We start from the raw sequence: 13,202 nt of genomic DNA on the forward strand, positions 1-13,202 counted from the left end.
ATACATGTCACTCTATATTGGACAGAACCCATTTAACAGATGACATAACATAATTACTCCATAGATAAGTTTTCATGGACAGCAAGGAAGTAATCAATCCACAATTCCAAACATTTTCCAATCCTAAATTGTAGGCACTGAGATGTTTAAAAGGAAAAGAACATTCCAAGCTGGGATAACAGTCTTGTTTTCAGAACATCAAAGAAAGCATCACAAAAAGGAAAATATATGGAAAAAATAAACGAGTCAATAAATCCTGTTTTAATTTTCCCTTGGTATGACCTACATATTTACATTGCATTTGCCACTGCTGCAATCACAGTGCAGGAGCAATTTCCTAGGTAATACAGGTCTGTATTCTGAAGCTGTTGCTATGCTACTGCGCTGTGCTGGCCACCGCCACGACTGGAGACACAAGCTGAGGGTGGCACAGGCCTGTCACCTGAAAATTGATTCATGGACCTCCCCACAGGAAAAAAAGGTGCCTGAATGAGGCACAGACCCAGCGAGGGTCAGAAGCGAGACCTTTTGCCCTTTGTATCCAAAAGATTAAGCAAACTGCCCTGCCCTGCTGCTAAAACACGTTCTGTTCACGAGTGATAGTCGAGGAACTGGATGTTATCTGTAACCGAACGGCCACTCGCTAATCTTTTCACACACACACACACTCACACACACAGAGTGATTCGGATAGGCAGAAATCCAGCTGTGAAGAAACCCACAACACAGTTTTCCTCCTAGAAATAAGATTACATAACTATTAGGCTTATATGTTCTGACTTAAGAGATTACCAGTCTCCTATCCATGACAGGGTGGAAGAGAGAGCCATAAAACCACGCTGTGTCTGCACAGTGTGGTGTGGAGGTGTTAGAGATGTATCTCTGTTTTCTGAGTTAGCGGAGCAAAAGCACTGGCAGTGGGGTCCCTCATGCTGGATTTATATCACAGCACTTGTCTGACTCCAAACTCATGCTGTTTTCAGCAACAAGTCATCAGAGTCTGATCACACCACTAGGAGAAACCTAAATCCTCACAGGAGAAAAACCTAATGCTCTAAAAGTCAAACAGCAGCTGCAAACTGTGCAATACTACTGCATTACACCTGCTTGCAAATGGGCAAATAACAAATGGGCAAGACCCTTACAGAAGCACTTATTGGGAAAACACCAGGGCTAGATGAACTGTATAAATGTCAAAGGATTCAGAAATATGCTGCAATACAGCAGACAAGGTGTCCTGACTAGAGAGTTGGACAGATGATGCATTAAAGAGGCACTTGCTGTAGTAATTTTTATTGGCAATGCTATAGACACTACCTGTATCTGAAAACTGGAGCTTAAAAATTATATAAATTAACTGGGAAAAGACATGAAAAGGTAAAAAACAAACAACAACAAACCAAACCAACCAACCAACCAACAAAAACCAACCACCCCACCAAAACAACACACACTAAACCACTCAACATTTAAAAACGATGACTCAAGCTTGAAGGAAAGCTGAAGGAACTGAAGGATGTTTGGTGTCTGTCTTCTATGCATGTAAAGGAGCTATCTATTAAAAAGAAAAATAGCATAATTCAGAGCAGTAGAATTTTAATAAAGAAAATGTTTTTCTGAAGGAATTAAGCACTGACAGAGGCTTATTGGCAGAAGTGCTGAATTGGCATCACTGAATGTTTCCGAAGCAGTGTCTGTTAGGATAGTCTGGATAAGACTGAAAGCAGGAGGACACGTCTTATCACTTGATATTCCAGACTTGTCTTTCTATACTTAATTGTACTTGTAAGCTCTATCAAGGCTATTTGAAGAAATAATTAACCATTAATTTAATTATAATTATAAAAAAAGATATCGCATTAGGAACATTGGCTCTCCATGAGTCATTTCCTGCCATGCACTTGTCAACTTCAGCATGTTGCATCTTGGTCTGTAAATCTGCCAAGACTGGAAAACTCAAAAAATAGTTCTTGGATCTTTTCCTTGCTAAAGTTGCTCAGTTAAAACTATTTAAAACGTGGATTATGAATCATTCAACCTTTCTCTAAGCTTATTCATAAGACCAAAATAATATTTGCTTACTTCCATTAGATTTATTATAAAAAATATTTTCAAAAGCTAAAATGTCATAAAAGCCAAACTACTATAATTTTATGTACATATAGAGAGTTACACCTGCCACCTGGCTTCAGCCTAAACTCATTTTACTACCTGCAAACCCCAGTGGAGAAGATATGGCTTAACACCATCTTTATGCGCTCTGTTGGAGTCAATTAAAATACCACCTGGTATTTGGACACCCAGTTGTGCTTGCAAATATCTACCAGCCCAAAATTGCAAATACAGTTGGTTTACTCTGTGGATTATGAGTGTGGTCATTGAAAATTTGAAAAACTTGTACTCTCATCGTCACCCATTATCTGAACCCCTTGCAGGTCATCCTGCTGGAAGCTACAGAAGTTCATCTATGCTGGGGATTCTTTTACTTTTTATCTTCTACAAAATGCTCAATTCTGCTCAGCAAAGCACCAGTTTAACCATTAACTTATGACTGGACATCCATGTGGTTCTGCTCTCTGCAAGTAATACATGCTAAAAATTATCTGTGTCCTGTAACTTCATGTTCTAACCTACTAATACATATTTCTTGACAAAATTTTCTCACCAGACACCAATAGGCTCCATAAAACAAGAGAAAAGCCAACTCAGTGGGAAGGAGCGTGCTTTTTGCAGTGATACAACGATTAATCTCACTGTTCCTACGAAGAACATGGTCTGTCATTCAGCTCCACTTTGTCAGTAGGGAGCTATAACATGGTTATGCCAGCAAGTTAGAGCTTTCAGATCTTCCTGACTCGGAAACAAGGGAGTGGGAAGCATCTTGTTGGAAAACCAGAAAAGTCCTTTCTTTCCCTAGTATTGACCTGAAGAAATTTTTACTAACAGATGCAATAATCCCAGTGGAAACCCCTAAAAGTTTAATTTCTGATGCAGAGAGAAGTTAAAAGCAATATCTCTCTTAATACAGCATTCTTAAGCACTGGTATCTGCGGAAAGGACAGGAGGCAATGAGCCCAAATTGAGCCATGAGAAATTTCACATAAACGTAGGAAAACACACCTTTACCATAAGGGTAGGACACTGGAATGGTTGCACAGAGGAAGTTCTTCATCTTTTGAAATGTTGAAAACCTGTCCAGGCATAGCCCTTAGCAACCTGCTCGAGGTGATCCTGCTCTGAGTAAGGGGCTGGACCAGAGGATCTCTGGAGATGCCCTCCAGCATCCATAACTGTTACCCCAGCGCAGTGATCCAACATGCAGGTTCACGAGGCTGAACCACGGTAATATCGGTATTTTTTGCACAACACAAGGTGTTTATTGCCCAGGTAAGGAATTACCTCCTTTTGCCTAGGAACTCTGCTCCTATGGCACAAATGAGTACATTTGTACAAACCTGTAGTCAGTCTCAGTCATCAATAAACCAGAAGGGTAATAATTTTCCTTTGAAGAGAAAACAGGAGGACGATTGTTTAAATAACAACTCAAGCTTCAGGAAAACAAAAGTCAAAATTTTTAAAGGAATCTAAACCTTCAGAACAAACACACTGCTCAACAGGGAAACAGAGTGCACAAGTGAGAAGGCTGGACCTCAGAGCTCTGATTAGGCCAGGCTGTTCTGTGCGCTCAGGAGCACAGCCTGTATGTCCATCATATTTCTGCTCAAATTGCAAAGGCTTTTGTTTGAAGAAATTGCATTAATGTGGCTGTGACAAGCCTGGACATGCTGGATTCGCACAAACATCTCCATGTTGGGACGTTCTATGTTCTGCTGTTAAAGGTACGGGGAATTTCTTTCTCAACTTGTGGCACATAAGTAGTCTGCTGACATGACACAGTAACCAAGCACTGATAAACACTGAAAGGTGAGTTAATATGATTTAAACATTTTCTTGGTGTCTAACAACACAGAATGGACTACTGTAAAGATTATCCAGTCTGACTGAAACTACGATCCTAATGTAACAGCACTTACGATATCCTGATGAAGTTAAATTTCTACTCTAGCCAGTTGCACTCTAAGTTAGAAACCATTTAATTTTCCCACTTTCTCTGGTTTTTAGTCAGCAGTGACCTCTGACAGTCACGTTTCCAGCCACTTGCAGAGATTTATTAGTGCTACAGAGGAAGGAAAAAAATAGTGCCAGAATTGTCATCACCACAGCAAAGGGTCCTGTGTCCCTGTTGGTGCATGCAGAAAAGAGCAAACCCAGAAGATGAACCCAATTTCAGAGCAACACTGGCCCCAGGTGCACTAGAGACCATACAAGAAGGGAACTATCTGTGAGAAATGTTTATTGACACAACCGAGATATTGGTTCAACGTGCAGGAAGTGACTGCCCTCAGGTATTTCACTACTCCTGTTATATATTACTCTGTGACCTTCCATTTTATAGGCTGACTTTTGCTATCTAGGTAATTAAAAGGAGCAAAGCTGGATCTGCACTCCAGGGAGTTACTGCTTTATTACCTCGATACCGGAAAGAAAGAAAAAGCAAAAAGCCAAAAATTATATGTCATCAGTTTCTCAAGGAATAAAACACTGTCACACACCCAGCAGTACCCAATGCCCTGCCCATCAGGATCACCTGAGAGCCTCATGTCTAATCTTCCGGCCAGGTAAGGATGCCTTGGGATTCAAGGACGTCTCAAAGGCACCAGGTGCTTATGTTTGGCAAGTGAAGAGAGCACAAAGTGTGCCTTTCTCTCTGGAACAGCTGATAAGCTCTTTTATGGGAGAATCAGGTACTCTGCACACAAAGGCAAGGAAAAGGACTTCCTCAGACCTTCTTTATGACAGTTCTTTTCAGAATGCCCTTCTTCTCACTCTTCAGAAATTCAAACTAACCCAAACAACTCTGCTTGAATGGGAGCATGGGCACCCATTTCTTATTTTATCCATAGAAAAAGAAGACATTATTATTTTGAAACAAGAGGAGCATGAAAGAATAAGGAATATAGATGATTTTAAAGCCAAAATACAACACTCAGGTTGCTTACACCATATAGATGCTAATAAAATATACTCAATTGCTGCACTTTTTAACAGACACATGCAGGACTACATGCAGAGATATGAACTAGAACTAACACCACAGCTCTTACTTTGACCATATAACATATTTTTAGCAACGACCATGATCCAATCGCAGAAATAAATAGTAGAGGTGCTGCTTCAGAGAGTCATGCAGTGTAAGGACTGTGAAGGTAACAAAAATGCCAAGGGCCCTCACAGATGGCTCTCACAGCCCACTTCCACAGAAATCAGGACCAAAAGTTTATAGTGTGTTCTTGCTTCAACAAACTAAAATAACCAAATAATGACATTGTCATGACATGCTCACCATGTGTGGTAACAAATCTCTTCTCCTGCTTCTACAATCCCCATGGAACAGATTCTGATAATATTATTTATGTCAAAAAGTGAGAAGCTTCGTGAGACTTCCCTTGAAATAACAGAATATTATACTCATGGTGTGTCATCCTATTCAAGGGAAACAAGACCTTAAACGTTTATTTCTTATGTAGTTAAAAAGAAGGAACTTTTTTGAGAATAGTTAAATGCAAGTGCTTTTATGAAGGGAAACACAGTGTTTGTTCAATAACACAGATTCTTACAGTTTTGAAATGTACTTATTACTTTATAAGGTCAGAGAAAATGTGAAAGCCCCTTCAGTAATTTATACCTTACTGGAAATTATTGAAAAATACATATTGAAATTGTCACAGAAATAGATTAATCCAACAAATCACAGAAATGCATTAATTTAAATATTGAAAGAAACAAAAGAAAGACTTCAGGCATGATCTTTATTTAAACTATATAATCAGTTTTCTTCATAGCATTAGTAACTATCACTTTTGAGCCCTTAGCTACTAGATAGAGAGTGAAATCCAGCTCAACTGGGTGAACTAAACCAGTTCAAGTAGTAGCAGTCTAGCTGTAACAGCAGGGAGATTTCACAGAATTAAGGAATTGCAGCAACAATCGGAATACTTTTGCCATAATTCCACTCAAAATAAAGAAATCTCAGCACCTCCACACAACACAAATCACCTCTTTCTGTGCCTTCAGATGCAAGAAGTAAGTGAAGGGATTAGCTCCCTGCAGAACACAGGCAGGTAGTGGGTAGGACATTCCCCTGGTTTGGAGGACACACACATTGATTTGGGAGTTAAAACTAGAGTCTGATTAGGAGCACCCAATTTCTTACCTTTACAAAAATGTGAATCTCAAAATCTTCCTGATAGTTGTTAGTTTCTCCAGAGATATAGTCAAGGGGAAACTTGAGGGAAGTTGAAGAGTTGGAAAAAGTGCTCTGTCTCTGACGCAACTGGAAATCTGGAGGAGAATGCAGGTTGCTCTCAAACATCGTGACCTCTACATGGTTCTCTTCCAGAGCTGGGCTCATCAGATCCATCTGCTGGTATGGGTGGTCTTCTCCAGCACCATGGTGAGATGAAGAATCATCTTCTTCATCAGCTCCATGCTGAGATGAAGAATCATCTTCTCCAGCACCACGGTGAAGTGAAGAATCATCTTCTCCATCATATCCACGCTGAGATGAAGAATCATCTTCTCCAGCACCACGGTGAAGTGAAGAATCATCTTCTCCATCATCTCCACGCTGAGAGGCCACAGAATTACTACAGCTATCTTCTGAGTTCTCTTGACTACCATCCATGTTCTCTGGGATGTTAGTGACAAAAGGAGGAGATGCTGAATCTTTACGGACATGATAATAAAGACTACCTCCTTTGTCTTCCTCAGAGTCTGAGACCTCGCAGACATTGGTGTCATTAATGTTTTCACTGATGTTGGTAAAGACTGGATCTTCCATGACTGCTGGCTTGTGAGATTTGCCTGCCTGCTGGTACCTTAAAAGACTACAATTAAAGAGAGATGTTGACAGACAAGCGCTCCTCAGGAGGAAGCAGAGTCTGTGGTGTGCTTTCTAAATGCTCTGCTACACATGGCAGGGCTCCAACAATCATTTACTGAGAGCTTTGAATCAAGTAAAAGATAGGGCTGTCTCACTTTTAACCCCTTTATTGATCTGACTGCTGGGAATGGTATCTCAGGAGCTGTAATCAGTTGTTCTTCACAACCCTTTGCAACATTTCAGTGGTTATTTACAACATCATCAACAAATTATAATCATTTATAAAAAAACACAAATAAAAAAAATATAAAGTGGTAAATTTTAACTCTTTCCAGTTTTGCCACTGGCTCACTCTGGGGATCACACACTTCACATTTAGCAATTTCATCCTCTCATCTATAAACCAGGGCCAAAACTCTAAAAAAGTCTTGTGAGCTGCCCTGGAATGTAGGAAAAGAAAGCAATAAGTATTAGTTATTATTAAATACACTTAATGTATTGATTCATTATAATCACATTTACATTATGTATCTCCATGTCATAGGACATAAACCTCAGTAATCTAATTTGCCTCCTTGTCTATGCACTTCCTTTTCTCTAAAGAATGGAGAGACACACTAAACTGCACAGAATCTGAAGTGGATGAATACTGCCAGCATCAGCATAAAATGAACTGCCCTCCTAGGAGAGATACACATTCCAGAGAAACTGAATTCAATGGAGCTGAAATTCTCAAGAGATCCACACGTAAATTTATCAAATTATTATAAAGTTATCCATTTATTAAAGTCATGAGAACTTCAGACTTTACTGACTAAAAGGCTTTTTATCTCAATGTTTACTACATCTGGATTATGTAGATTACGGCAAGAATTCTTATAATCTAATTTTGGGTTTGAGCCAAAAGGAAAAATAAAGGTGTTTTCCTCCTGACCCATCCTTGTAACTTCCTGAGAGGTAACTGCCATAGCCAGGTTGGATATCTTAAAGAAACACAGAGCAGACATGAGAGAGAAAGATGGTAATTCCATCCAGCCCAAACAGAGCAACCAAGGGAACAGGTGCTGTTTCACACAGTAGAGTAGCAGGTGCTGCCTGCCTGGGATTTATGGTTGTTAACACATTTATAAAGAATAGTTTAGATTACTACTAAAATTAAATATCAAAAGCAAACTAATATTTCATCTTATTAAACTTGGATCCACCTTCTAAGGTTCCCAGATAAGCTGAAAAGTGCCAGGATCATAGTAACAACCAAATTCAATCTCAATGATTGTACAGCACAAGATGCAGGGAAGTATCAGAGAACAGTGAGATCTCTTAGCTCACGAGTGCATTTCCGGTCTGATGTAACTCAAGAATTTCAAGGACATCTTCAAGGTCTAATTTCAATTATTACTACCCACAAATTCCTGCCTGGCACAAGCGGTCCATCAGCAAACAGGACAAAGCACATCTACTTTTTCCATTTTCTGTATGTAACTCAGCCACAGTTGTTCATGTGGAAGTCCTAAATCAGAGATTCTGAAATGTGTTGTGCAATCTGTATTGTAAAATTCTTGCATTCAAGACCAGGTAATAGGCTAAAGATAAGACTGATTGAAAATCATGAGCCTAAATCACTTAAGTTCAGGAAACTTGGGAAAACCAATGAGCCAACTAGAAACTTTGATAACTTCCCTTTTTTTAATGAATATTTTTTATATTTTTAAGAAAACACCTAGATTTCTTAATTTTTTTGTAGAAAGACAAACATATTTCTACCTGTGACTGTTCAACTTGCTCTGAGCATGACCTTGATCAGCAACTCCCATTGATCTTCAATCTCTTTTTACTTGCAGGATTAAATATGCTGGGATCATAAAAATTCCCTCCTTAGTAACTCTGCTTGTAAAAATCTTGAGGAAGAAAAGAGAACACAGAAATATTCATGAAATCAAGCAAAAGCAAAGTTGTATTAAATTAAACTACTGGGTTTTTTTCCCCTCCACGAAGATGACATTTGCAGGATGCAGCAGCACCTGCTGGAGGGTTTAAAATATCACAAGCAAACCAAGGAACAAGAGAGTAAAACGAGTATGATTTAAAAACAAATAAATACAGCTGATGTGGATTTCTTTATCATGAGTTACCCAAGTCCTTCTTTCCTCTGCCCCACTCCAAGAGCAAAAAAAAATATTAAGCAGCTCCAAGATCCCAACGTCACCCTTGCGACAGAGTGATAAAGCCCCAGGGGAAATCTGACCACACTTAAGAATTTACCCAGATAAAAATCAGGTGCATTTCACATCACATTACATGAACCCTCTGCTGGTTTACAGCCCTTACTTTTCATTTTCAGGGAAGATGGAACAGTTTTTGTGTTACAGTTCAAAAGTTATGGGATAACAAACAAGATCCAAGCTGAGGCTCCCACACCATCCCCTGGGACAGTGCATACATAAGGCACAATTTACAGTTCTGTTAGAGTCCAGCTCCTAGAATAAACAAATCGCTGATTCTTTCTACAGTCCAATGGACAGCAATGGGTACCTCAAAGTATGTCATAAAAAGAGATGGAAATTACTACATGAAAAGGGAATTAAGTATATTCTGGAGATGGTCTTTATTGCTGCAAAACCCAGTCATCAGAGGTCCCTAAAACAGACATGTCTGTTTAGACAGCAAAGTTGTAACTCACCTACATTTAGAAGCCCACAAATGGACATCAAAACTCACACTAGGAATGCAGACAACTGCCAGGTTCACTCTGCACAGAAACACAGAGATCAGTTCAGCAGCTCAAACACACACAGACATTTATTTTTAAGTTGTTCACTTAGCTTGATTTTATCTGAAGGACAGCAGATACAATAAGGGCCCTGGCACACTGAGAACAGCATGTTAAAACCAGACAACTGAAGCTACTACTAAAACTTTATCTGTTCATCCTGTCACCTTGGGCTGTGAGCATCCCCACCTTGGGCATATATTAAAATGACGAGCAGAAGAAATTTCTGCATTGCTTAAGTCAGAGTAGAAGAAAAGGGTGGAAAGAAGGAAAAGTAACAAGAATGTCAAACCCCTGAACAACATCCCTCAAGTCTGCTCAGAGATTAATAATTTGAGGTAAAAAGCCACATTACACTATTTAATATAGACTCTTAAGACTTTTAACCTGGGTAGACCTTTATTAAAGCAAATAACTTGTGTGTCTTCTAGGCATTCTGCAATACTGGAAACTTCAGCTCATCCATCAGTGCCACAAGTAGCTTCAGTACTTCACAGCCTTGTTTAGAAGTATCGACATGTTTCTATTGGAATTTCTCAGATCGTTTTCAGTTGCTATGATTTTAGTGCATAAATTAAAAGAGCCCTTCAGTTTTACTTGTCCTCCATGAAGATACTTGCACACTTTAAGCAAAGAGCCTGTAAATCTTTCTTCATAACCTAAACAAATTAGGGTCCTTCATTTGCTTGCTCTAAAGTGTCTTTTTCCAGCCAGAAGAGATGCAAAAAAAAAATCAAATAGTTAAAACAAAGTACTCAGAGTCCTTGGAAACAGCTGAACCTGAAAGTGAATGATGATCAACAAATTTTATTGTCTCTCAGAAACTGAGGGATCTTGGCATCCCATAGGAGCGGAGGACCCTTCAATTTCACTTAAGGGCACTCAATGCAAAAATCATGAATGTTCCTGGCCATTCAGGATGCTGGTTCTACAACAAAACCCAACTTTTTTTCTTTGTAAAGCTCAAAAATTGCCAAAGCTTTGCAATGTAGCTCAAGGACATTATCGAAACTACACTGTGGGCTCGGGGAGAGACTGGTCATGGTTTATGGATTTATTACAAGGGGCTTGCAATAAAAGCACACCACTTTGTTTTCACTCCTGGCTGCACTCAATACCTCGATGAAATCAACTGCAAACAAACTTTCTTGCATTGTCTCCAGCCTCAGCTTTTACTTGTTTTGGTAGCACCACCTCATCTCTGCACAGTTCAACAGTAATGCTTAATTCACTGACAATCTTGAACTAAACAGCACGAGGATAATACCTTTATCCCACATTTTATACCTCTATTTGTATTCTATTTGGGGTGTAGCAAGGAAGACAAAACACACAGAAAAACCATTTCAGAAGAAAGTGGTTTGGTAGATGTTGGTCATGCATTTCAGGCAGGAATCAGCACATCCTTGAAGCAGGCCTCCAGAAATCCATTTATGGCTCAGATAACACTGACTTGGATTCTGCTTGAGGGGCTGGTTCCCAGTTCCAGGACCCTACTGCAATAATGGTGATTCACCTTCACCCAGATTTTCTTTTGCTGCTGACTGCATAAAAGACACATTTAAAGCAAACACATCTGTAAATCTGACTCTGTAACACAGACACTTCTCCACTAGACAGATAATAGAAAACTACTTTGCACAGGACACTCAAAACTCATGTTATCAACAGTTTTTAGTTGTTAAAAACACCAGGAGTCATTGCCAACAGACATTTGAAAACCTGATGTACCTGCTGCAGGGCCTAAATAATTATTCCCAATTTGGATGTTTCAAAGCCCTTTATTTGTGGTCTTCCAGTTCCTTTTATAAAACTTTACTTGGTTTGGTCTTCAACCCCATGGTTGGAAACTCCACTAGAATACCTGAGAGCCTACGAAATACTGACTTTTTATTTGCCCAACTGCTCTAAGCAAAACACTTCACCTTTAAAATCTGGCATCATTTCAACACCCTTGTTTATCTCTGAAACCAACCCTTGAAAACCCCAGCAACTCAGCTTCAAGTCTGTTTGCAGTGGAGACTCTGGTAACCAAAATAAAGAAGGCAGAGGCACCAGAGTCCTCTGTATCAACCTGTCATGCAGCCCTAGGGATTTCCTTCCACACAGTTTGAGAAACAGCAAGGTTAAGAGCCCTATTTGGTTTATAGCCTCCATACACAAGCAATGCTTCAGATTAAATGGGCACTAAAAGCTTATTGTCTAATAAAGTTTAACAGCTGTAAGTTACCCAGCCCTTTTATGGTCTCATTAAACCACTTTTTTTTTTTTTTTTTAATCTCAATTATATAAAGATGCATCAAAACATGCTAAATGACAGCTTACAAAACTGCTGTGCAAAAATGGTCACAGAGATCTCTGTCACATGAATAAAATTGAGAACAAAACTGGAAATACAGGAAATATTTCTTGTTCGATATTAGGCAGTGAAAATGCCCTGCTTTTTCTTAAGAAACCACTTACGACAAGTATCTGAACTATTTACATGCAACATCAAGTTTTCATAGAATCATAAAATCACAGAATGGTTTGGGTTGAAAGGGACCTTAAAGATCATCCTGTTCCAACACCCCTGCCATGGGCAGGGACACCTTCCAAGGTTGCTCAGAGCCCCATCCAGCCTGGCCTTGAACAATTCCAGGGATGGGGCAGCTACAGCTTCCCTGGGCAATCTGTGCCAGGTCTTCACCAATCTCACAGTAAAGAATTTTTTCCTAATTCCTAATCTAAACCTACTCTCAGTTTGAGGCCATTCTCCCTCGTCCTGTCACTACATGCTTTTGTAAATAGTGTCTTTCCACCTTTCTTGTAAGCTCCCTTCAGGTACTGGAAGGCTGCAACTAGGTCACCCCAAAGCCTTTTCTTTTCCAGGCTGACAATGCCAATTAAATTAATCCAAATTTAACCCCAATTTCAATTCATTCAAATAAATTTGGAGTTGTTTCCCCTTCACAACACTGCCAACAGGAGGGTGTAGTTTTCCATCTAGAAATGAAATGCCTTATTAAACCTACCAAACACAGAGAATATTTTGAGTTTGCCTACGCTTTATTTCCTGGCATTCACTAAATTCCACTGACACAAAGAAATGCACGCAATGGTTTTCGAGCTGCATGTGCTCAATTATACTTCAGCAAAAAATCTGTACAGCTTCTGGCAGCATTTAGGATGGTCTAGTGCTTAGACTTGCAGGCAAATGTGGGGTGAAATGCAATACAGAAAGAGGTTAAGGTGATGAGAGGCAAACACCTTGGTAGTTCCCAGTTTTACTTCTTTTAATGTAAGCATACACATAGCTCACCCATTTCTTGTAGGCAAACCAAGAGCTGTATTAAATACATGATTAGACACATACTGGCTGGCCCAGTTCAGAGTACAGAGTTGGTATGTTGTGCTGCCTGCATGATGTGTCAAATTGGACATAGGCTGGGCTCATGAATAGGTGAATACTGCAAATAGGTTTCAAAGAATTTCAGGAGGTGTAAACAA

At 39.5% G+C, this 13,202-nt stretch overlaps 1 protein-coding gene across 2 annotated transcripts in view; it reads right to left on the minus strand.

Moving 5' to 3' along the window:
* The window catches only part of CLIC5 (chloride intracellular channel 5), an 84,213-nt gene extending 73,849 nt beyond the window's left edge, over window positions 1-10,364 (minus strand). The window contains exons 1-5 of one of the 2 annotated variants that reach the window (XM_027886570.1): window positions 10,101-10,364; window positions 9,624-9,692; window positions 8,708-8,841; window positions 6,688-7,383; window positions 6,275-6,567 (exon numbers count right to left, since the gene is read on the minus strand). In XM_027886570.1, the coding sequence (XP_027742371.1) occupies window positions 6,275-6,567; window positions 6,688-6,901 (507 nt within the window). In that variant the 5' untranslated portion in view covers window positions 6,902-7,383; window positions 8,708-8,841; window positions 9,624-9,692; window positions 10,101-10,364. Of the gene's footprint in view, window positions 1-6,274; window positions 6,568-6,636; window positions 7,384-8,707; window positions 9,360-9,623; window positions 9,693-10,100 lie in introns of those variants that run through there. The other variant, XM_027886568.1, reaches the window with a different exon arrangement.
* Between the last annotated feature and the right edge of the window lie 2,838 nt (window positions 10,365-13,202).

This window comes from Empidonax traillii, unplaced genomic scaffold (genome assembly GCF_003031625.1).
Source record: "Empidonax traillii isolate 1590-97213 ecotype Southwest subspecies unplaced genomic scaffold, ASM303162v1 scaffold190:size869923, whole genome shotgun sequence".
Lineage (NCBI taxonomy): Eukaryota > Metazoa > Chordata > Aves > Passeriformes > Tyrannidae > Empidonax > Empidonax traillii.